General features: G+C 34.9%; 1 protein-coding gene across 1 annotated transcript in view; it reads left to right on the top strand.

Annotated features, from left to right (window-relative positions):
* SEMA3C (semaphorin 3C) overlaps window positions 1-23,540 on the top strand; it is a 179,697-nt gene extending 156,157 nt beyond the window's left edge. The window contains exons 13-17 of the mRNA XM_065883655.1: window positions 136-177; window positions 3,503-3,660; window positions 17,092-17,159; window positions 19,288-19,418; window positions 23,127-23,540. Of these exons, the coding sequence (XP_065739727.1) occupies window positions 136-177; window positions 3,503-3,660; window positions 17,092-17,159; window positions 19,288-19,418; window positions 23,127-23,540 (813 nt within the window). The remainder of the gene's footprint in view (window positions 1-135; window positions 178-3,502; window positions 3,661-17,091; window positions 17,160-19,287; window positions 19,419-23,126) is intronic.
* Window positions 23,541-25,995: the final 2,455 nt, after the last annotated feature.

Raw genomic sequence — 25,995 nt, 5'->3', positions numbered from 1 at the left:
ACTTTGAAACTATATGTGCATATACAGAGAAATGATGATTTCTTGAATTTTAACAGAAACAAGGAAAGTTTTTGAATGTAAAATCTGTTTTAAGGATTATTTGAGCAACTAACAATGTTTTTCTAACTTTTTTAGAATCATGCTCCTATAACAACAATGAAAATTTCATCCAAAAAGGTAAAAACAACCCCATTTTTATTTTCTTTGTATTTAAAAATTTTACTATTGTGGAAGAATGTGTTTTATAATTTCTGAAAATTTAATTTTACTATTAGCAAAATTATTAATACTGTTCATAGTATACCACACACTTAATTTTGATATGGAATTTAGCTTTAGTGGAAGACAAAATAGGCTTATTTTTGTACAGAAGTTCATCAGAGTAGAATATATATATATTTATATATATATATATGCAGCAAGATATTCCAACATTTGTATATCCCCTATTCTCAAATATTACAGTGTATGAAGCCAACCAAAATAAAAATAATGTTTCTGAAGGAAGAATTTAGCATAATGTTTGGGCTACTGTAGCATCACGAACCTTCTCAGGGACTTGGAATGAGTAATCAATACTCTTTTGAGTTCCTGTTGCTGTCACATGTTTGAAATATGCAGTGCATTCTTTTATGCTTATTTCTAAGGAAGTGCTATTTTATAGGGTTTACATGTCATTTAAAAAATCTGAACGTCTCAAATCTAAGCCATATCAGGGTTCAGGATCTGGGGAATAAATGTTTTACTATGATTATCAGAAATGTTTGATCTTCTAATTTGTGCCTTCACACGCAAATACACAATGACCATGGAGAGGAAAAGCCCAATTCCAATCTCTACATGTGCAAAACATGCACCTCTCCAGACCCCAAAGTTGCTATCTCTAAAACAAAAGTTCTAAGGGGCAGAGCAGTATAGTCAAAAATGGGGTAGGCTTCAGAATGGGACTGACATGCGTTTGAACCCCAACGTGACCTTAAATTATAAACAAATTATTTTACTTCACTGACCTAAATTTCTGCCTCTGCAAGGTAATGCTTTCTCACAAATGAGTTAACTTACATAAATGACCTAAAACAAAGTGGGTCTTCGGTAACTGCTGTTTGTAAGAGCCTAAGACTTATTTTTCTTGGAATATGGAAAAAAGGTTTTATGTGTTGGCATAACTGATGATATAACTTTAGTGTTCTTCACCATATTTGGTCTGTTACAGATAAAGAAGTACTCCACAGTTAGTCTCGTACTCTTTTCACTTGACTAAATTTTATGAAGAAAAATAAATAGGGTACAAGGGAGCTAAAGATCTCATCTGTAAAAATGTTTGTATGGTGCATAACAAACATTTTCCCAAGTAACAAGAAGCCATTTGTCATTTTCCCCAGTGTCCTAGGGAGCTGATCCCAAGTCAGAATTGTCTTTGAAGTCAGCATGGAATCCCTTTGTTTACAGTAGTTTAATGGAAGGAGAAAGTATCAGAGCAAGATTCAAAATGGACACAAAGCCATTTGTGTGACATAGTAGTACAGTATACAATTATAGGTTTCAGCTCATAATTCAACTGGTGAACTTGTAATACACAATCCATTCCATTAAATTGCAGTGTACAGCACAAACATACACTGGAAAGACTGAGTATTAAATTTGTTTCAACATCTTATATTGTAGGTAATTTAAAATGTTTAATTAAAGCAATTAGATTCAGGGCAAGGTAATTGTTTGATTTGGGGGAGAATTCATTTACACAACTATGTATTGCATTATTTTTTCAGTGTGAAAGAGCTACAAATTGCCAATGGTATTTTATATATATTTAAATTCCACGAATTTAGTACCTTCTCTAATGCTCAAACTAAAAATTTTACTTTTCATTTTATGCTCCTTTATTCTCTAATTTATCCTTGCATTCCATATAGCAGAAAATAGATTAATAAAAAAGATAATTTCTAGAATGGAATTACCTGTATCCTTTCCTCAAATAAACAAGTTTCCTTGAAATATTTTAATGAGGTTGATGCATTCACTGTATTATTTATTAATGTACTCAATGAACATTTATTTCAAATATTTCTAGAGAAATGATTATCATCAAAACATGCAAAATGATATCGTCAAAACATTTCTTATAGCTTGAATGTCTCAAATGGGAATCAGTGATTTTCAGCCTATTTTCTGAAAAATTCATTGATCTGAATAAAATAATTATTTTATATTACGCGTGCTAGGCTGAGATGTGATTCAAATGATTAATTAGAATTGAAAATGTATAAATTGCTAGCTTGTTCATTGGTAGTTTACTAATACTATTGCTTAATATTCATTAAGCGTTTAGGTGCCAGAAACTATTCTAAGCATTTTATGTGGAGTTAGCCCTTATATTTAGTTCTTACATAAAATCTATGGAGTAAGTGCTATATTGTCTCAGTCTTACCAAAGAGGAAGCTGAGATTCAGAAAAGTTAACCAGCAAATTTGTGGTAGCTGGGATCTGAATCTCAGAGATGTGCCTCCAGAACCTGATAGACCAATGGTGCCCTCACTGATTTAATTTTAAATCTACATATAATTTTTAAATTTATATATAATTTTTAAATATTTTATATATAATATTTAAATTTATATATAATTTCTAAATTTATATACATACAGACACACACACATACACACACATATGTGTGCACATGTGCATGTATTCAAGTTCCAGCTTAGAAATTCTATGTTAACTTGAATTACATATTATCAGTCCTTTGTAAAATAAGGACTGTGAATTAGAAACATCCCTTCAACTCCTGAGAACTGCTTTATGCACAGCTAAAAGAGTTGGAGAAATATCATAATAAGCTCCTGACACTGTACAAATGAAGGAGGATGAAATCTTTATTTATGACTTAGGCTGCTGAAGATCTTGGGATCATACAGAAAGTTTAAAACATGTCTAAATATAAATACTTACAGTCTTCTAAATAATTTTAAAATTGCTCTCAGTAATAAGTCACTTTCAAAGGCATGTGAAATTTTTTTAATCTAATATTTTTATCTAATATTTACCATCTATTTTTTCTAAACATAAAAGTGCCCTTTATTTTAGACTCTACTTTTTCAAATTTACAAGGTGATGGTTTGCCAGACTTGAAGAATAAGAAAGCTGTCTTGTGCTTTGCCAAGAGACAGCATTCAAAGAAAAAAGGCAAACATCATAATTTAAATCTGTAATACATTAGCTCAAATCTGAGAGAACAATGAATCCCAATGTCTAAAATACATTACCATTCTACATGGTGCTCTGAACATTTTTTTTTAAACAGGAAAGTGGTAATGTTATAGGCATATTAACGTAGGAAAATTCTATTTATTTTGGCTTTATACCCTTCTGTACTTTGCTTCTTGTTTTTAGTCTATTTCAAAATGAATCCAAGGGTTTGTGGGCATATATTATATTGTGTTCCTGCTGGAAGTCCACTTTTAACTTCCACATCTGAAATAAATCACCATTATTCTTCTAATAGCAACAGTTGTATGTGAGCTCCAATGAAGGACTTTCCCAAGTGTCTCTGCATCGCTGCCACATCTACGGTACAGCCTGTGCTGACTGCTGCCTGGCAAGAGACCCTTACTGCGCCTGGGATGGCCATGCTTGCTCTAGGTTCTATCCAACCGGGAAACGGTGAGTATTAATATTCAGCTGAAAATCAAAATTGACATCATCAGACAATTAAGCAATGCTCCACATTATTAAAATTGTTCTATTGCAGTACTCTGTAAAATGATACTAAAAGTAGTAGCTAAGTTTAGTACCATATGTAGTCTTTGAATTAAGAAAATGGCCATTCATAGAAAACAAACATGGTTACCAAGGGAGACAGAGGGGTGGGGGTTGGGAGGAGATAAATTAGGAGTTTGGGATTAACCTATTAAAAAAAACAGCAACAACAAAACAGAAAATGGCCCTGCTTTATAACTTGAGATTCTCACAGACATATTAGAATGCAGTACTTTGGAAAAATTCCTTTCTCCTTTTAACATTCCTCTGCAACACAATCCCCACCTCAAATATTTCAAGCAGCATTTAACTCTCACATTACCTAATTTTTATCTTTTTTGTTTTATATGCTTCAGATATCCTTAAATCTAACTTTCCTAGGATTTCCCTGGCCGTTTAATTCCCCTGTAATCAAATGCTTGTCCTACTTCAGGCAACAGGAGCATCGCTCCAGAATGGGTACCATGAACACTTTCAAAACCTTGATGACCATGCTTTACCCCTTAGAATGGTGAGTGCATGATTGCTGGTTAGATTAAGAGGTTAAGGCAGTCTGAGGCATAGTGCCTTTTATCCAAGAGAAGACTTAGGCAGGAAACTCTGAACCAACTTGCACCAAGTTGGAAGGAAACACCAGTAGTGAAATTATAAAACAAAGAATAAGCAGAATTTAGGTTTAACCAAGGTCAGCTATTTTCAGTCAAAATTTGATATGGGTCATGATGGGTGACAGGAGGAAAACCTATAAAACACAGGTCATCAGGAGAGAGCAAATAGGACAAGCCTTGAGCACCAGTGATATTTCAAGTAAAATCACTGGGGTGATGGTGTTTTATAGCTCCTTTATTCTCTGTTAAAGATATAGGCCTGGGCTTCCCTGGTGGCGCAGTGGTTGAGAGTCCACCTGCCGATGCAGGGGACATGGATTTGTTCCCCGGTCTGGGAAGATCCCACATGCTGCGGAGCAGCTGGGCCCGTGAGCCATGGCTGCTGAGCCTGCACATCCAGAGCCTGTGCTCCTCAATGGGAGAGGCCACAACAGTGAGAGGCCCGCATACCACAAAACAAACAACAAAAAAAAGATATAGGCCTTTAAGGACTTGACAGATTAAAACAACCCTAGCACTTCTGCATATCAAGATTATTCTGATCTTTTTATCTATTACTTCAATAAATTTGTATCATGAGACAATTATTTGCCAGGCAGTATTCTAGAGCTAGGCATATAACATGAAAAAAAATAACAACAAAAGGACAAAAATCTCTGCCTTGAGGGATCATAAGTTCTAGAGGGGGAATACAGACAATTAACAAATAAAGAAAGAAACCCTCCAGTATATCAAATAATGATAAGGCCTATAACTTTTAAAAGAGCAGGGAAAGGAGATAGGGCATGTGGAAGCAGGGGATTGCATTGTTAAATGGGTGGGCAGGGGAGGCCTTACTGAAGGTATATTTGAACAAAGGCTTGAATGTGATGAGGAATGATACCATGAGGTGATACCACCATTATTCGGGAGAACAGCATTTCGGAGAGAGGGGCCAGAAATCCTTAAAGCTTAAGTGTGCCAGGATTGTCCAAAAAACAACACCAAGACTAATGGGGCAATACTGGAATGAGAAAAAAAAAGGGTAGGAAGAAAAGGGATCAGAATGCCAGATGACATAGGACGTAGTAAATCATTGAAGGTCCTTTATTTAGAGTTAAATGGGAAACTGCTGAGAGTATTTGAGCTCAGGAGTGATATTATTTGACTTTTGGTTTAAAAAGATCGTCTGGTTGTGTTTGGCTGTGATTGAGGTCTTGAGATGGGAAGAAGATGTGGGAAAGAAGAAATAGAAGCTGCAAGACAGTTAGGCTACTAACTAATGATCCAAGTGAGATACAATGTTGGCTTGCAAAGGGATGATAGAAGTGGAAGTAGCCAAAAGTGGTCTGATTCTGGATAGGGTTCAGGGGTTCACAGAATCTGCTGACATATTACATGTAGGGATGTTAGAGAAATAGAGGACTCAGAAATGAGCAAGTTTTCAGAACTGAGCATCGGAAGTATGTACATGTCATTTCCTGAGAAAGAGAAGACTGTGGAAGGAGCAGATTTGTGGGGAGAAAGATAATGTTAATGCTGCCTATGAGATATTCAAGTGGAGATGTTGTGTAGGCAATTAGAAATATGAATCTGGAGTAGGGAAAAGTGGCCTGGATAATTTCAAAGTCTACAGATTAAAGGTAACCCCTATCAAAATTCCAATGACATTTTTCACAGAAATAGAACATGCAATCCTAAAGTTTGTATGGAACCACAAAAGACCCTGAATATCCACAGGAATCTTGAGGAAGAAGAAAAAGCTGGTTGAATCATGCTCCCTGACTTTAGACTATACTACACAGCTAGAGTAATCAGAACAGTATGGCATTGGCATAAAAACAGAACATAGATCAAGAGAAGAGACAAGAGAGCCCAGAAACAAACCCAAGCATATATACTCAATTAATTTACAACCAAGGAGCCAAAAATATACAATGTGGAATGGACAGGCTCTTCAATAAATAGTATTGAGAAAACTGGACAGCCACATGCAAAAGAATGAAACTAGACTACTCTTGTACACCACACCCAAATATTTACTCAAAATGAACTGAAGACTTGAACATAAGACGTGAAACCACAAAACTCCTGAAAGAAAATGTAGGTGGTAAGCTCCTTGATATGTCTTGGTGATTAGTTCTTGGATCTGACTCCAAAAGCAAAAGTAACGAAAGCAAGTATAAACAAGTGGGACTATATCAAACTAAAATGCTTCTGCACAGCAAAGAAATCCATCAACAAAATGAAAAGGCAACCTTCTGAATGGGAGAAAATATTTGCAAAACATATATCCTATACGGGGTTATTATCCAAAATGTATAAAGAGGAGGCGGAGTCAAGATGGCCGTGTGGGAAGATGCAGAGTTAGTGTCTCCCCACAACTAGGGCACCTGCTGGCCACTGGTGGGGGACTGTGATGCTGAAGGAGACGGGAGGAACCCCAAAGTGAACCAGCAGGACGTAGGGGGACTGAGGCGATAGGAGAAGTGGAAGCCAGATAGGATCTGCGCCCCTGAGGCCAGGGAGATCAGGAGAGGCAGGCAGGAGGGGCCCTCCCAGACCAGAGGAGCAGGAGATGAGAGGACGGCATTTCCCTGCCCACTCATGCCCAAGAAGCCTGCTGGGATCCCAGGTGAGGTCCCCCGCCCTCTGAGAACAGGGGTGGGGGGCATACCTGGGCCCCTTCTGTTCTATTGAGCCTAAGCCCCACACCCCCACAGCCCCCAGGGCCTTTTCCAGCCTTGGCTGTGGAAGGCAGGGCCTAAGCAAGGGCAAGGTTTGGCCCCACCCACCGCCCAAACTTCACCCTTGCTTAGGCCCTGCCTTCCACAGCCAAAGCCTTCCCCCCCCCTTTTTTTTCTTTTCCCTCCTCCTCTTTTTTACTATTGTGGTACTAATGTACCTTCCAGTTGTTGATTCATCTATATTTTTACTTTTATATTCTTCCTAACATATCTGTTAGTTTCCTAGTCTAATTTTATTTTTTACTTTGCTATTATTCTTTTTTTTTTCTTTTTTTTTTTTTTTGCCACCCCAGGCGGTTTGCGGAATCTTGGTTCACAAACCCAGGGTTGGGCCGAAGCTCCTGCAGAGGGAGCTCTGAGTCTGAACAACTGGACTAACAGAGAACCTCAGATCCTAGGGAATATTCATCAGAGTGAGGTCTCGCAGAGTTCCTTGTCTCAGCACCAAGACCCAGCTCTACCCAATAGCCAAAAAACTCGAGTGTTGGAAGCCTCAGGCCAAACAACCAGTAAGACAGGAACACAATCCCACTCATAAAAAAAAAAAAAAAAAAAGACACAGCAAAAAATATGTCACAAATGAAGGAGCAAGGTAAAAACCTACAAGACCAAATAAATGAAGAGGAAATAGGCAATCTACCTGAAAAAGAATTCAGAGTAATGATAGTAAAGATGATCCAGAATCTCAGAAATAGAATGGAGGCACGGATTGAGAAAATACAAGCAAAGATCTAGAAGAACTAAAGAACAAACAAACAGAGATGAACAACACAATAACTGAATTGAAAAATGCACTAGAAGGAATCAATAACGGAATAACTGAGGCAGAAGAACGAATAAGTGAGCTGAAAGACAAAATTGTGGAAATAACTTCCAAGGAGCAGAATAAAGAAAAAAATGAAAAGAATTGAAGACAATCTCAGAGACCTCCAGGACAACACTAAACACACCAACATTCAAATTATAAGGGTCCCAGAAGAAGAAAAGAAAAAGAAAGTGTCTGAGAAAATATTTGAAGAGATTATAGTTGAAAACTTCCCTAACATGGGAAAGGTAATAGTCACCCAAGTCCAGGAAGCACAGAGACTCCCATACAGGATAAACCCTAGGAAAGATACACCAAGACACATATTAATCAAACTAACAAAAACTAAATTCAAAGAAAAAATATTAAAAGCAGCAAGGAAAAAACAAAAAAACAACATACAAAGGAATCCCCATAAGGTTATCAGCTCATTTTTCAGCAGAAGCTCTGCAGGACAGAAGGGAGTGGCAGGATATACTTAAAGTGATGAAAGAGAAAAACCTACAATCAGGATTACTCTACCCAGCAAGGATCTCCTTCAGATTCGATGGAGAAGTGAAAAGCTTTTCAGAAAAGCAAAAGCTAAGAGAATTCAGCACCACCAAACCAGCTTTACAACAAATGCTAAAGAAACTTCTCTAAGCAAGAAACACAAGAGAAGAAAAAGACCCACAAAAACAAACCCAAAACAATTAAGAAAATGGTCATAGGAACATATGTATCAATAATAACCTTGAATGTAAATGGATTAAATGACCCAACCAAAAGACACAGACTGGCTGAAAGGATACAAAAACATGACCTATATATATGCTGTCTACAAGAGCCCCACTTCAGACCTAGGGACATATACAGACTGAAAGTGAAGAGATGGAAAAAGATATTCCATGAAAATGGAAATCAAAAGAAAGCTGGAGTAGCAATACTCATATCAGATAAAATATACTTTAAAATAAAGACTGTTACAAGAGATAAGGAGGGACACTACATAATGATTAAAGGATCAATCCAAGAAGAAGATATAACAATTATAAATGTTTATGCATCCAACATAGGAGCACCTCAATACTTAAGGCAAATGCTTAACAACCATGAAAGGAGAAATCAACAGTAACACAATAATAGTAAGGGACTTTAACACCCCACTTACACCAATGGACAGATCATCCAAACAGAAAATAAATACGGAAATACAAGCTTTAAATGACACAATAGACCAGATAGATCTAGCTGATATTTATAGAACATTCCACCCAAAAGTGGAAGAATACACTTTCTTCTCAAGTGCACATAGAACATTGTCCAGGATAGATCACATCTTGGGTCTCAAATCCAGACTTGGAAAATTTAAGAAAATTGAAATCATATCAAGCATCTTTTCTGACCACAACGCTATGAGATTGGAAATCAATTACAGGAAAAAAATGTAAAAAACACAAATACATGGAGGCTAAACAGTGTGCTACTAAATAACCAAGAGATCACTGAAGAAATCAAAGAAGAAATAAAAAAATACATGGAAACAAATGATAATGAAAACGCGACAACCCAAAACCTATGGGCCACAGCAAAAGCAGTTCTAAGAGGGAAGTTTATAGCAATACAATCTCACCTCAAGAAACAAGAAAAATCTCAAATAAACAATCTAACCTTACACTTAAAACAACTAGAGAAAGAAGAACAAAGAAAATCTAGTCAGTAGAAGGAAAGAAATCATAAAGATCAGATCAGAAATAAATGAAATACAAATGAAGAAAACAATAGCAAAGATCAATAAAACTAAAAGCTGGTTCTCTGAGAAGATAAACAAAATTGATAAACCCTTAGCTAGACTCATCAAGAAAAAAATGGAGAGGAAGTAAGTCAATAAAAATAGAAGTGAAAAAGGAGAAATCACAACTGACACTGCAGAAATACAAAGGATTATAGAGACTACTACAAACAACTATATGCCAATAAAATGGACAACTACAAAGAAATGGACAAATTCTTGGAAAGGTACAATTTTCCAAGACTGAACCAGGAAGAATAAGAAAATATAAAAAGAACTATCACAAGTAATGAAATTGAAACCGTAATTAAAAATCTTCCAACAAACAAAAGTCCAGGACCAGATGGCTTCACAGGAGAATTCTATCAAACTTTTAGAGAAGAGCTAACACCTATCCTTCTCAAACTCTTCCAAAAAATTGCAGAGGGAGAAACACTCCCAAATTCATTCTATGAAGCCACCATCACCCTGATACAAAACCAGAAATAGATATCACAAAAAAAGAAAATTATAGACCAATATCACTGATGAACATAGATGCAAAAATCCTGGACAAAATACTAGAAAACAGAATCCAATAACACATTAAACGGATCATACACCATGATCAAGTGGTATTTATCACAGGGATGCAAGGATTCTTCAATATACGCAAATCAATCAATGTGATACACCACATTAACAAATTAAGGAATAAAAACCATATGATCATCTCAATAGATGCAGTAAAAGCTTTTGACAAAATTCAACATCATTTATGATAAATGCTCTCCAGAAAATGGGCATAGAGGGAACCTACCTCAACATAATAAAGGCCATATGTGACAAACCCACAGCAAACATCATACTCAATGGTGAAAAACTGAAAGCATATCCACTAAGATCAGGTATGAGATAAGGGTGTCCACTCTCGCCACTCTTATTCAACATAGTTTTGGAAGTCCGAGCCACAGCAATCAGAGAAGAAAAAGAAATAAAAGGAATACAAATTGGAAAAGAAGAAGTAAAACTGTTTGCTGATGACATGACACTATACATAGAAAATCCTAAAGATGCCACCAGAAAACTACTAGAACTAATCAGTGAATCTGCTAAGGTTGCAGGATACAAAATTAATGCACAGAAATCTCTGGCATTCTTATACACCAACAATGAAAAATCAGAAAGAGAAATTAAGGAAACAATCCCATTCATCATTGCAACAAAAAGAATAAAATACCTAGGAATAAACCTGCCTAAGGAGGCAAAAGACTTGTACTCAGAAAACTGTAAAACACTGAAGAAAGAAATCACAGATGACAAAAACAGATGGAGAAATATACCATGTTCTTGGATTGGAAGAATCAATATTATGAAAATGACTTTACTATCCAAAGCAATCTACAGATTCAATGCAATCCCTATCAAACTACCAATGGCATTCTTCACAGAATTAGAACAAAAATTTTTACAATTTGTATGGAAACAGAAAAGACCGTGAATAGCCAAAGTGATCTTGAGAAAGAAAAAGGGAGTTGGAGGAATCAGGCTCCCTGACTTCAAACTATACCATGAAGCTACAGTAATCAAGACAGTATGGTACTGGCACAAAAACAGAAACATAGATCAATGGAACAAGATAGAAAGCCCAGAGATAAACCCATGTACCTATGGTCAACTAGTCTATGACAAAGGAGGCAAGGATATACAATGGAGAAAAGACATTCTCTTCAATAAGTGGTGCTGGGAAAACTGGAAAGCTACATGTAAAAGAATGAAATTAGAACACTCCCTAACACCATACACAATAATAAACTCAAAATGGATTAAAGACTTAAATGTAAGACCAGATACTATAAAACTCTTAGGGAAAACATAGGAAAAACACTCTTTGACATAAACCACAGCAAGATCTTTTTTGACACACCTCCTAGTGTAACGGAAATAAAAACAAAAATAAACAAATGGGACCTAATGAAACTTAAAAGCTTTTGCACAGCAAAGGAAACTATAAACAAGACAAAAAGAGAACCCTCAGAATGGGAGAAAAATTTGCAAATGAAACAACAGACAAACGATTAATCTCCAAAATATACAAACAGCTCATGGAGCTCAATATCAAAAAACAAACAATCCAGTTAAAAAATTGGCGGAAGACCCAAATAGACGTTTCTCCAAGGAAGACATACAGATGGCCAAGAGGCACATGGAAAGATGTTCAACATCACTAATTATTAGAGAAGTGCAAATCAAAACTACAATGAGGTATCACCTCACACTGGTTAGAATAGGTATCATCAGAAAATCTACAAACAACAAATGCTGGAGAGGGTATAGAGAAAAGGGAACCCTCCTGCACTGCTGGTGGGAATGTAAACTGATACAGCCACTATGGGGAACAGTATGGGGGTTCCTTAAAATACTAAAAATAGAACCACCATATGACCCAGCAATCCCACTACTGGGCATATACCCTGAGAAAACCATAATTCAAAAAGAGACATATGCCACAATGTTCATTGCAGCACTATTTACAATAGCCAGAACATGGAAGCAACCTACATGTCCATCCACAGATGAATGGATAAGAAGATGTGGCACATATATACAATGGAATATTACTCAGCCATAAAAAGAAATGAAATTGAATTATTTGTAGTGAGGTGGATGGACCTAGAGTCTGTCATATAAAGTAAAGCAAGTCAGAAAGAGAAAAACAAATACCTTATGTTAACATATATATATGGAGTCTAAAAAAAAGAAAAATGGTACTGATGAACCTAGTTTCAGGGCAGAAATAAAGAGGTAGATATAGAAAATGGACTTAAGGACATGGGGTCAGAGGGCGAAGCTGGGGCGATGTGAGAGTAGCATCAACATATATACACTACCGAATGTGAAATAGTTGGCTGATGGGAAGCAGCAACATAGCACAAGGAGATGGGCTCAGTGCCTTGCAATGACCTAGAGGGGGTGGGATAGGGAAGAGGGGTGGGAGCCTCAAGAGGAAGGGGATATGGGGACATGTGTATGCATATGGCTGATTCGCTTTGTTGTGCAACAGAAACTAACACGGTACTGTGAAGCAATTACACTCCAATAAAGATCTATTAAAAAAAGTATAAAGAATTCATACCACTCAATAGCAAAAATACAAATAATTTGATTAAAAATGGTCAGAAGATCTGAACAGACATTTTACAAGGAGACATACAGATAAACAAGGGGCACATGAAAAGATGTTCAGTATCACTAATCATTAGAGAAATGCAAATCAAAAACCACAGTGAGTTATAACCTCATACCTGTTAGAATGGCTAGCATCAAAAAGTCAAAAAATAACGAGTGTTACCGTGGATGTGGAAGAAAGGGAACCCTTGTGAACTGTTGATGTGAATGTAAATTGGTGCACCCACTACGGCAAAGTGTATAGGTTCCCGAAAAAAATAAAAATAGAACTACCATGCAATCCAACAATTCCACTTGTGGGTACTTATCCAAAGAAAACAAAAACACTAATTCAAAAAGATATATGCTCCCACATGCTTATTGCAACATTATTTTCAATAGCAAACACATGAAAACAACCCAAGTGTCCATCAGTGGATGAATGAATAAAGAAGATATGGTAGATAGATAGATAGATAGATTGATAGGTACATACTTACATACACACACACAATGGAATACTCTTCAGCCATAAAAAATGATGGAATCTTGCCATTTCTGACAACATGGTTGGACCTTGAGGGCATTATGCTAAGGAAAATAAGTCAGACAGAGAAAGACAAATACTGTATGATCTCACTTTTATGTGGAACTTTAAAAACAACAACAAAAGCAAGCTCATAGATACAGAGAACAGATTTGTGGTTGCCATAGGTAGGGGTGGTGGTGGTGGGAAAAATGGGCAAAAGGGGGTCAGAAGGTACAGACTTCCAGTTACAAAATAATTGTCACGGGTATGTAAGGTAAAGCATGGTGACTGCTTAATAATACTGTAGTGCATATTTGAAAGTTGCTAGGAGAGTAGATCTTAAAAGTCCTCATCATAGGAAAAAAAAACCCTTTTGTAATTGACTATGTAAGGTGACAGATGTTAACTAGACTTACTGTGGTGATCATTTTGCAATATACATAAATATGAAACTGTACACCTGAAACTAATATAATGTTATATGTCAATTATACCACAGTTTTTCAAGTACAGATAGGAAAAAAAACATGTATCATGGGCTGAAAAAGAAACTAAGGATTTAAGGAGCTATCTTGATACCTCTAGCAGTGTCTTAATTCTATCACAGAGATCCAAAAAAATACTGTGTGTATATATATATATATATATATATATATCTCCATTCTAATAGGTGTGAGGTGATATCTCATTGTGGTTTTGACTTGTGTGTGTGTGTGTGTGTGTGTGTGTGTGTGTGTGTACATATACACACATATATAAGGTATTCCTTGGCCTACGCTTACCTGTCTTTGGCTAGCATACTGGGAGTTTCATTAAAACTATCTGTATGGGCTTCCCTGGTGGCGCAGTGGTTGAGAGTCCGCCTGCTGATGCAGGGGACACGGGTTCGTGCCCCGGTCCGGGAGGATCTCACATGCCGTGGAGTGGCTGGGCCCGTGAGCCATGGCCGCTGAGCCTGTGCGTCTGGAGCCTGTGCTCCACAACGGGAAAGGCCATAACAGTGAGAGGCCCGCGTACCGCAAAACAAACAAACAAAAAAACTATCTATACTATTTAAATTCTCCAAATTATTCCCAAACTTTTTTAAGCATACAGTTATAGTGAATACAAAACATGTTTGCTGCATGAATTATTTCCCAAATTCCCATATGTAGCATTTGTTTTCTTTAGAGATTAAATAATAATATGAAAATGATCATTTGGAGTATTTTTCATTTTCTTTAATAGTGTTAACTTACCTGGTTTTATTTCGATTGCACTATCTAACTGGAATACAAGGATCATGTAGAGGAATTCATAGGAATGAAAAACGAAAACATGTCCTTTGTATGGAAACAAAGAAGTACAGTTACGCTTGGAAGTCAATAGAGGTTATATTTTGACATAATAGAGTTGTTAAGTATCATTGGCTCCGTAGTTTCTCTTTTTTAAAAAAAGTTTTTTCATAGTAAACAACATAAGCATTTTTCCTCTTCACCCTCAACTACCTTTATTTGTGCATCTGTATCAAATATTACAATTTAATCTCAAATGTTATTTATTATGGATTCAGACATGAAGTTGGAAGCGTTAAGACAAGATAATCAGTTCACCCTTAAAGTAAATATCTGCTTTTTACACAAGAAGTAGATGATTTCATTGTTTATCCAAAAGAATAGACTATAATGGCAGAAACATTGGCAACTTGAGCCACATCCCCAATCCTAAATGCAATATAATATGACTGTCTACCCTCATGCTTTCACAATGCTATACAAATGCCTGAAAGGGAATCTACACATATAGAAAGCTCAGATGGCTGCCTTGTTGTTTTCAACATTTAAGCCAAGCCATAACAATGGTATTTGAATGGTATTTGAATGTCTGGAAGCTATGTGATACTGCAAATTCAGATCGCCCAGCTTGGAGGTTCACGTACTTGAGTAAACCGTAACACAGTGCTGATCACAGGACAATAAGTTTAACCATTGTGAGTAATATTGCTTGTCTAGATGACTGAAAATGACCAGTTCAGCCATAAGAACTGTCATATGGTTCTCATATAATATACGCTCACAAGTTAGCTGGCAGTAAATAATGCTGTGACTTCAAAATATAGCAAATACAATGCAGTAAAAACCTGACATAGGATCTATTCTAAAATACAGTATTAATCGTAATTTCTGAGACAAGAGTGACTTCCACTAGTTTGTGTGTGTGTGATTGTAAAGAAATATACAATTGAATAAGCATCATGTGGCTTTTTGGGAGAAACAGTACTTAAATGACACAAAAATTGTACTCATATTTTCATAAATAGATGTATATAATCCCTTGATTATTTTAACTATTTGCTGTAACCTTAAAATAAATTTTTTCATTATTGACTTTGAGGTTCATTTTGCTTTGCAGATTTTATAATCCCAGTGTGATTTTAATATTTCCCTTCTTCTTACTGAATTTTTAAATTTATCATTAAGGTTAAAAATATTAAGAGACTTAACCCAATTAAGTGGTATGCTTATCCATATATACTTTTCAGCACTGATAATAAACAACTGATCTACCCCTGTACTCCCAATATTCGAAGAGTGTTCCCTTTCTTCTCTCTTATAACCATGTTCATGTCCACGATTCATTGCTAAGAGAATTTCAGTTGCTCTGTCTATTTTGATTTGTTGCACTATGTAATACAATTGAAGCTAATATGTAAGTGAATCTAAGACAAGAAATTAAATAGTTTGCAAGTAACTTTAATTTAAATAATGACCAACTTACAAAGGATGTAACTAAATTTTTGAAATGCTTAAGTTGGTGATATGTAACAAGTAAATACCCTGAGTGAACCTTGATTGGATCCTGAATAAACTTTAAAAACTTCATAAGGGATAGTTTGGGGACAAGTAGTGAAATTTTAATATAAAATGTGTATTATATAGTATTATTAAATAAATATTGATATCTTTAGTATAATAATGATATTGTTCTTATGTAGGGAAATTACTTATTCTTAGAAAACACATACATTTAAGGGTGTAAAATTATCATGTCTGCAACTTATTTTCTAAAGATTTTCATATATGTGCATACACAGTATATACATGACATATACTTGCATATGAGAGAAAAAATAAATATGGCAAAACATGATTTATGAGTCTAGGTATACCATCATTCATTGTATTCATATATCCACTTTTCTGTAGTCTTGAAATTTTTCAAAATAAAAACGTGAAGGAAAATTCTTATTCTAGTAAATGAAAAATTTTGTTTAACTTTATACTAAAAATCCATGTTCTCTGTATCTCTTGTTCTGGAAACTTTTTAGTATCTCTGGAAATGGTTTGAAAGCATTGACTTTTGTAAGAGAATTGTACTTATTTAAGAAAAAATTATAAGGAGGAAGATGCTAGTGAGTTTATACTTTGGAGTTATCATCTTAGAAAATTTTCTATGAATGTCTCTAAAATAAAAATTTACAATATTAACTTTTTGAATCTAGCATTTACCCAGGATGTACACATAATAGGAGGTTCATCTATCACAAGAGGTAGATGGGGAGAGTCTGAATTAATTCAGATTGAAAACAAGGTTAAGTATCCACACTATATTTGAAGCATTGAACAAAAAAATGCAGATAATCAGACCACCTTTCTTTATGAAAGCTTAGGCAATCAGAAGATTGCAAAATTTAAACTGAAGTCTTTTAAATGTGGTATAACTGGCAATGTTAATTCTAAGTCACTTGTATATACTTCTGTGCTTCATAGGAGGAGCCGACGACAAGATGTGAGACATGGAAATCCATTGACTCAATGCAGAGGATTTAATCTAAAAGGTAATTAAAAGTGGTCAAACTTGGTAAAGACTAGCAGTGCTCAGTATCACATTTCAGTAAGGGAAACCTTGTAATAGATTCAAGTATGTCATTTTAAAGAAAGATTCACTATAAAAATTAGTGGTATTCATATATGGTAATTAAAAATTAAATATTATTTGTATGTATACTAAGAATTTTGTAAAACAAAAGTCCGGGAACACAGATACCTTGGATATGTTAGTAGGTAAGTCTTTCACAAAGATAGTAATTATAGATTTTCCTAGACATTATTTTCTTTCTGAAGAAAAAAATTTACTTATTTTTTACTTATTTTTTTGTTTACCACGTTACCATGTTTATAACATCTTGTTTGTTTGTTTTTTACTGTGTTAAATTACATAACGAAATTTACTATTTTAACCATTTTACAGTGTACAGTTCTGTGGCATTAAGTACATTCACAGTGTTGTGCAACCAGCACCACAACTTTTTCATCATCCCGAAGTTAAACTCCATAACCATTAAACACTAACTCCCTATTCCCCCTTCCCCAGCTTCTGGCAACCACTGTTCTAATTTCTGTCTCTATGAATCTGAATACTCTAGATATCTCATATAAGTGGAATCATACAATATTTGTCCTTTTGTAAATGGCTTATTTCACTTAGCCTAATGTCTTCTTCAGGTTTCATTCATGTTGTAACATGTGTCAGAATATTTTTTTCCTGTTTAAGGTGAAAACATAATCCATTGTATGTATATATCGCATTTTGTTTACCCACTCTTCCATCAATGAACACTTGCACTGCTTCCAAAAGTTGGCTATTATGAATTATCCTGCTCTGAACATGGGTGTACTTTAGTGCCTTGGTTTTACAGTTTACAACCATTCCATTTGCTTCTGGCAGTCCTGCCTTGTATCTTACAATTAATCTAACTCCTTTCTTCCCATCCTGATATGGATATTATGTTATTATACTTTTCCCACTGACCCCCTCCCTCCACCTCCACCCCACCAACAGAGGGACCTTCCTCCAGGCTCACCAAGGTGCTACAGAGGTACTGTTGTTAACTGTTAACACTGAGATTCCTGTTGCTAATCTTTTTGAGTCTGGGCATTTTTGTTTTTATTTAAAGAATGAAATTCTTGTCAGTAACTACACTAACTACAAGAAGAAAATTGAGACACGTTTTGCTTAATTGTTCCATACATCTAATTGAGGGAATAAAGCCAGGTTACTATTTCTCTATTTGCTGAGTATTTTATAAATCCGAGTGTCAGTCATAGTGGTAAGAGTATTTGCAGCGGAGGTAATGATGAACAAACACCGATGTTGATTTTGTGTCAAAACCTGAGCTAAGTGCTTTTTCATGGATTATTTCAGTGCTCAAGAAATTATTCTTAAGTAAGGTCTATTCCTATTCCCACTTTATGAATGAGGATTCTGCCCATGTCTAAGCTACCACATGATTATACTAAATACTCTTCTAATTTAAGAATTTCAGTAAAGAATGTCTGAAAATGTTTGTTTTAGAACCAAGTAAAACTGAAGCACAGAGATATTAAATAACTTCTCTAAGGTTACATAGCCAGTAGTGATAAAGTCAAGATTTTACCTCGGGTAAAATCTGATTTCAAAGATCGTTTTCTCAACCATTACATCCCACTGTGGCCACACCTTGCTTTCTGCCTTTTCTGCCTTTCCGAATTTAATCTATACCACACTGAGTATGGAGTTTAAGGGTGGGATGAACTTGGCTTCAGTATTGCCTGGCACTTACTAATTCTTTAACTAGGATATGTTTCCTCATAACTCACAGCCTCAATTTGTTCAGCTATGAAAAGCTGAGAAAATTTAATTCACAAAGATGTTATAATAATTAAATGTTCAAGATGATATTAAGTGCATTCCTTCGTGTAAAGTAATTCTTGAATAAACATTGATTCCCTTATATCTTTCTCTCCTTCCCTTTAGGTTAAACAAACCAGGCAAACAATGTATAATAGTCTGCTTGTTAAATGATTAAGACTGCCTTTGGGGTTTGCCATAGTCGCTCACAATTTTATAGAGAAACGAACATTCAAATAATAGAATATGTTCCAAATTCCATTGTCATCCTCTCTCCTTTTATTTTTGCTCTTCAGCATATAGAAATGCAGCTGAAATTGTTCAGTATGGAGTAAAAAATAACACCACTTTCCTTGAGTGTGTCCCCAAGTCTCCACAGGCATCTATCAAGTGGTTGTTACAGAAAGCCGAGGACAGGAGGAAAGAGGTGAGTAACTCAGCAGAGCAATCAGTCAGGGCTTTGGAAAGAGCATTAAATCACCATCCCTCAGTGACATTCAGATCAAATGAAAAAGGAAAGACATATGAACATCCTTTAATGTCTCTGGGATGACAAGTGCCTCCGTCTTTAAAATGCTTTGTCCATAGAGTTGACGGATTAATTAGAAATCCTTTCTTCCTGCTCACCTCGATAACACAGTGATTAAAACAAGAGCTTGTGCACTCAGATGGGGGTATTGATGTGAGGAAGCATTTGTAAAAGAAACAAGATGTGTGCAAATCCAGAAGCTAAGTTCTCATACAACAGCACCTTTGTGTGATTCACAAGATAAAAGGGGCTTTTAAAAAAGTTCAATTTTCCTCAGCAAGAAATGGTAAAGAGCATTTTTCTGCTGTGTGGTAATCTGTTTCCATTGCTTTATTATTCATAACTCCTGGGGTTTTGTTAGGTAATATGTGGAATCACTGTGTATGGGACCATTGCCTTTATTTACTGATATGTAAAAAAAACCCTCGATTTTCAAATAAAAGGACACTTATATTATTAACCTTTCACTGATTGTAAAGAGCTGCTTTAAAAGATAAACATTGTAGGGCTTCCCTGGTGGCACAGTGGTTGAGAGTCTGCCTGTTGATGCTAGGGGACACGGGTTCGTGCCGCGGTCTGGGAAGATCCCACATGCCGCGGAGCGGCTGGGCCCGTGAGCCATGGCCGCTGAGCCTGCGCGTCTGGAGCCTGTGCTCCGCAACGGGAGAGGCCACAACAGTGAGAGGCCCGCGTACCGCAAAAAAAAAAAAAAAAAAGGAAAACATTGTAAAACAGCATAGAGTGAAATATTATAAATAATGAATTCCATAATATTGATATCACGTTGTCCTGACAAATGAGAGGATAAGAAGAAAAATATATTTGTATATATAAACCGTTAAAGTAGCCTAGACTGCAGTGGTACTAACAGTACATCATAAAGTCTGATGTAGCAAAGAGAAAATAGAGCCTTCTGCATTTGTGTGTGTTCTGTTGTAGGCAGTTTCCATACTACATATTAGATTAATGAGGGCTATGTAGAATGGATACAATCCCAAGATGTACAACACAGGCATTGCATCAAAATTACTGAAACAGATGTTGGCTCTTTATAAGAAAATACTTCCCAATTCTCAGACCTGCCTATCCAAAGATGTTATGAGTTGTTTAGGAAATTTTGTGTCCCCTGTCACTGGAATATTAAACCATAGGCTGATGACCATTTGCATAAGATGAGACATAACTATCAAAGATGAGCTCCATGCACTTCAGGGCCCCTTCTTGCTCCATATTTCCATGATATTAAATTTTTTCTTTTTTAGTTTTTTCATTAATAAAAAATTATTGTTTGCGACCTATTTTCTTTGCTATCAAATCTGTCATCAAATTAGTCTTGAATTGTCTGTAGTCTAATTAATTTAAAATTATTTTGAATGGATATGGAGCGTAAGAATAATTGCCTTGCAAAGTAATCTGGGGTAAAATTCATAAAGTACTATGATGATTATCATACAGAAATGGAATTCTTAGGTTAGAACATGACGTGTGGACATGAACCATCCTTCCAGAGAAAGTCTGTATGTGTGTATGTGAATTGGAAATCCAAAACTCAAACGGGGGCTTACCTAACATAGATAACATGCTTTTCTTTTATGCAGTAGAAAGTTCAGTGGAATAATATATGAGTGAATGTAATTTCTATTATGTAAAATTGAAATAAATGAATATATACAGTCTTGAATACATGTCACAGGAATTATCAAATGAAATTTAAAAGGGAATGGATCATAAATTTTATCACTTTTATGGTATTTCTAATGTTCTATTTCAGAAGGTTCAAGAATGTGGAGACTCAAATATGACTATCTTGATTTTTCTTCCAATCTCAAAAAACAGAAGAATGCCATAATTTAAGACTATGAAAAAATTAACTCTAATGTAATTATGAAAATCTCTTCTGTCCAGAATTCAAGCAGATCACAATTCCACTTAGTCTCACTTTAGTTCAATAAACTATTAACATTTAATTAAATTTATCTTAATTCTTCCTTAGTAGTTTAGGCAAACATACACATATTTCTCATATTAATGGTGTGCAAATATTGAACTTTTATTTTGAAAAGTAAGACAAATGGTAAAAAAAAGCTTGCAGAGAAAAATGCAAATAGTTCATATTGAATAGCATAAGTGAAAACTAAAAGCCCTCCTCTTCTCCACATCAATACTTATTCCCACTTCTCAGAGTATAAGGCTGCTAAGAATTATATATTCCTCCAAATAGTCTCCATAATCTTCCTATTTTCCTCTCTCTCTTTCTCTGTCTCTGTCTCTCTGATACATAGACACACACACACACTTCATATCAGTACATGTGGAGCTGCCTTATTTTTCTTGGCTGCATAGTATTCCACTGTATGAACATACCTTAAGTTTTCTAAAGCTATCTACTGGTTACATTATTTCTTGTTTTTCCTCTTATCAAAAACATCATGTAAATGAATATCTGCATACTTGTAAGAGTATATCTTCTATATAAATCCCTAGAAATAAAATGTCTGCACTGAATATTATATACACGCTAATAGATATTATCAAATTGGCCTCCAAAATTTTTCCCAATTTCACACAAATGGAAAAGGCTTTCTTTTCTTTTATTTCTGAATGCATTTCTACATTATTTAAAACTATTTTCAAGGCACATTTAAACTTTAAAAATTAAATGAACATAAAAAATTTTGCTTTATATATTTCTGTCCTTACTTTTTCCTAATCTCTCTTTTCTACTTCTGTTCTATTTTTTGTATTTCAGTACTATATTTTGCCTTCCCTTATTTTTCTTTGGGTCAAATTTCTTTCTTCCCTCAATGAAAGAGCGTTCCTGAGTATACATGTGAAGGAATTACTTACCACTTAGGTTTTTACATGTTCATTGACAATACTATAGCGGGAACTGTAAGGAAATGGATTTCAGCATTTAGTTTATATCTAGAAAATGATATTTTTTCCAGTATAAGCCTGTAAAGTAATTAAATATTCACCTCATAGCTTCTTATTACTTTTCGTTGGAAAGTAAAACCACTTGGAGTACTTACAAGATAATGGGTTCCAGCTTATTTTTAGTCATTCTTTGTGTTAGATAATAGGAAAAAGCCCTTGATAATGTTCAAAATGCTGCCTCTGCTTATAAAATTTTTAGTTAAGGGAATATTCATTCATTCATTGAAAAAAAGGCAAAATTCAACCCTTTAATTGTGGCTTCATGTTTTTACTCAATAAGTGAGTATTTTTGTTACAATAAAAGGCAAGAACTACAGGATGAAATAGACATTTTAAACTATCTGTGAATTTCATTTATATATGTTGACTGTGATTTACATTCCAGAAACATCCCAAACTCTGGCTTATATGTGGAGAAACTACTTCTATACAAAGGGAATGCACTTTAAGCTATTTTGGGCAATATGAGTGATAACTTCACCCTCTCTTTAATAGATTCAGTACCACTGAGACTAGATTTCCTGAGCAAAAAAAAAACGAAAAAAGGCAATGGAACTTATCAAAAATCTGTGTCCACTAAGAAGGAAGTTAACACTCTGTATTGTTGGTCATATCTTTTTAGAAGATATATAGAGTTGGGTATTCAGAACTTTGATATCTCACTTTTAGGTCAAGCTGAATGAGCGAATCATAGCCACTTCACAAGGACTCCTGATCCGCTCTGTTCAGAATTCTGACCAAGGACTGTATCACTGCATTGCAACAGAAAACAGCTTCAAGCAGACCATAGCCAAGATCAACTTTAAAGTTTTAGATTCTGAAATGGTGGCTGTTGTTACAGACAAATGGTCTCCATGGACCTGGGCCAGCTCTGTGAGGGCTTTACCCTTCCACCCAAAGGACATCATGGGGGCGTTCAGCCACTCAGAAATGCAGATGATTAATCAGTACTGCAAAGATACTCGGCAGCAACATCAACACGGAGAAGAATCCCAGAAGATGAGAGGGGACTATGGCAAGTTAAAGGCTCTCATCAATAGCCGGAAAAGTAGAAATAGGAGGAATCAGCTGCCAGAGTCATAATGTTTTCTTAAATGGGGCTTATGCTTCCATCAGTAAATGATCTGTCTTCAGTGCTTCCATCAGTAAATGATCTGTCTTCAGTGATCAACTTCTGAGCAAAGAATCTTGTGCTTTACCCATGGGAAATTCCTGAGAAAGGTGATTACTCACTCCTAAAGGTGAACGTTACATGAACTGAAATGAATATGCATTTTCTTGTATGATATTGACTAGCACTAGACATGTCATGGTCCTCATGGTGCATAGAAATATTTAAGTTAACCTAGATTTTATTTATATCTTTATTTACCTTTTCTTCAAAACCAATATGGCGACTATAAAACTAGAATTCTTACATCCCTTATTTGAACTAGGGCCATAACCTGTGATCTTCCATCCTTGCTTTAAGGGTTTAGAGTTCTGTCAATCATTTGTATACAAGACCAAATGCCAAGTTCACAATTTTTACATAGTAAAAGTTATATAAATACATGTGACAGAGTAGTTGTCAAAAGAAATGTAGAATAGAAAAGAGACAAGGAAGAGGAAATCTAAAACACGAGCGATTTTCATAAAAAGATAACATGGAGTTTATGTGCTTCCAGTGAAATATAGTATTGGTTACTTTTAAGATTGCAAGAATTATCAGTTTTTGATATCTGTCATTGATCTCTGTTCCCTTGTTTCAGGAAGATAAAAGGACACCTAACCATTAATGTCTTTAATTGGAATTATGTCAGTGAAGCATTTACGTTTATATTGTTATGTAATCGTCTTCCAAACAAAAGCACTTTCTTTTTTGGAAGTTATTTAAGTTATTCTAGATTCAGAGAATATAATCTTACACAGTTTAATTGATAAATGTGTTTATTCTAATTTTCTAGTTTGTATGGCATTTTAAAAAATATAAGAAGAAATTTCTTTTGAAATATCAAACTTGTATATGAGGGCCGAAACCATCAAAATGGTAGAAAATGCAATTTTATTGACAGAAGTTTATTAAAAATGTTACTAATTTTTAACTTCAATAATTAATTTCAATGATTAACTCACTTTTTTTTGTTTACCAACCTCAGATATCATACTGATTTTTAAGTCACTGATTTTTTTTTAATACTCTTTCATGTATGCTGGAGAGATGCTCATTTTGTGCAGAAGTGAGAAAAATTCTAATTTGAACAAAAATAGACATACTTTATTTTAAAAGAATGTTGGTACATTATGTTCACTGGTATATAAATACAAATGTGGTAAGTTTGTGATGAATAAAATAACTATCTTCTAATTGTATGTTTGGATCCTTTTATTAGAGTAATTTAAAAGTGATTTTTTTTTTTACTCCAGATAACAACTAGATGGGAGAAGTATGAAAATTTTCTTCATATCCTCACATTTCTTTTAAAAACACAACTTTTGCTCTTTCATTTTACTTAGTTTTAAAGACATTTTCATGTTTCTAGGTGCAAACAGAGCTTATATCATACCTAATCAAAATCTAATACGAAAGTTTTATTTGTAGTTAACAAGCCATGAAGAAGGTAATCAAGGTAGATATATTACCTTCCTAAGCACTACAATATAAAGCGTCAAGAACTAAAATCATTGTCAAAATGAATGTAATCACTGATCAAAATCTAGGAATAAAGTTTATTATTTAAATGGTGGTAAATTATGATATTATAAGAGGAAGCCTCAATGGGGCAAAAATAGCAGTTAACAAACACAACATAAATAATGTTTATTCAAAAAAAAGCTATTAAATAAAAGCTATTGTTCCAAATGTATATGATTCTAAAGTAGTCTCTAAAGCAGTTTGTTTTGCAAGTAGGTCATTATTTCTACTCTACTTGCACAAATAGAAATGTGCATAAAGCCAAAACCATCTTCTGTATTTATGGCCAATCTATTCTATGTACAGAGTCGAAAGTAAAATTGTTTTAGATGCAGAGGATAGGGTAAACTATACAGGTCCCCTTGCTTCATGTAAACCCAAACTGATAGACAATAGGGTGTTTAGTGTTGTAACATTATTTGTGCTATTTAATATCTTCTATTTTGAACATTATTAAATTGTATATACTTTTATTATTTTACTTTTAAAATTATAGAGCCCCTCTTGAACAAAACTGCCAAATGTAAAGAAAATTTTCTTTCTTAAAATATTGTTAACGTATACTGAATGTTGGTGGTTGATTGGTTGGTTTTATTTTGTGTAGTTTGACAGTTCGATGACTTGATATGTTTTCCATTTGTACATAAAATTTCCTAGAAATGCACTTTTTTTCACAGTGTAGGTTTGTGAATAGATTTTAGCATGATGAAACTGTCATTACAGTGAATGTTCACTCTGTTAGAAAATGTAGTTAGCACAGTATTATTTAATTGGATATTGAAGAAATCATGTGCCTGGCAAAATAAAACATGTTGAATTCCCCAAGGATGTCTTTAATTTTCCTTTTTAATGTTGGGTTTACAA

The sequence above is a fragment of the Phocoena phocoena genome, chromosome 9 (genome assembly GCF_963924675.1).
Source record: "Phocoena phocoena chromosome 9, mPhoPho1.1, whole genome shotgun sequence".
Taxonomy (NCBI): Eukaryota; Metazoa; Chordata; class Mammalia; order Artiodactyla; family Phocoenidae; genus Phocoena; species Phocoena phocoena.
The sequence above is the reverse complement of the archived record's forward strand: the minus strand, read 5'-3'. Positions and strand labels throughout refer to the sequence as shown.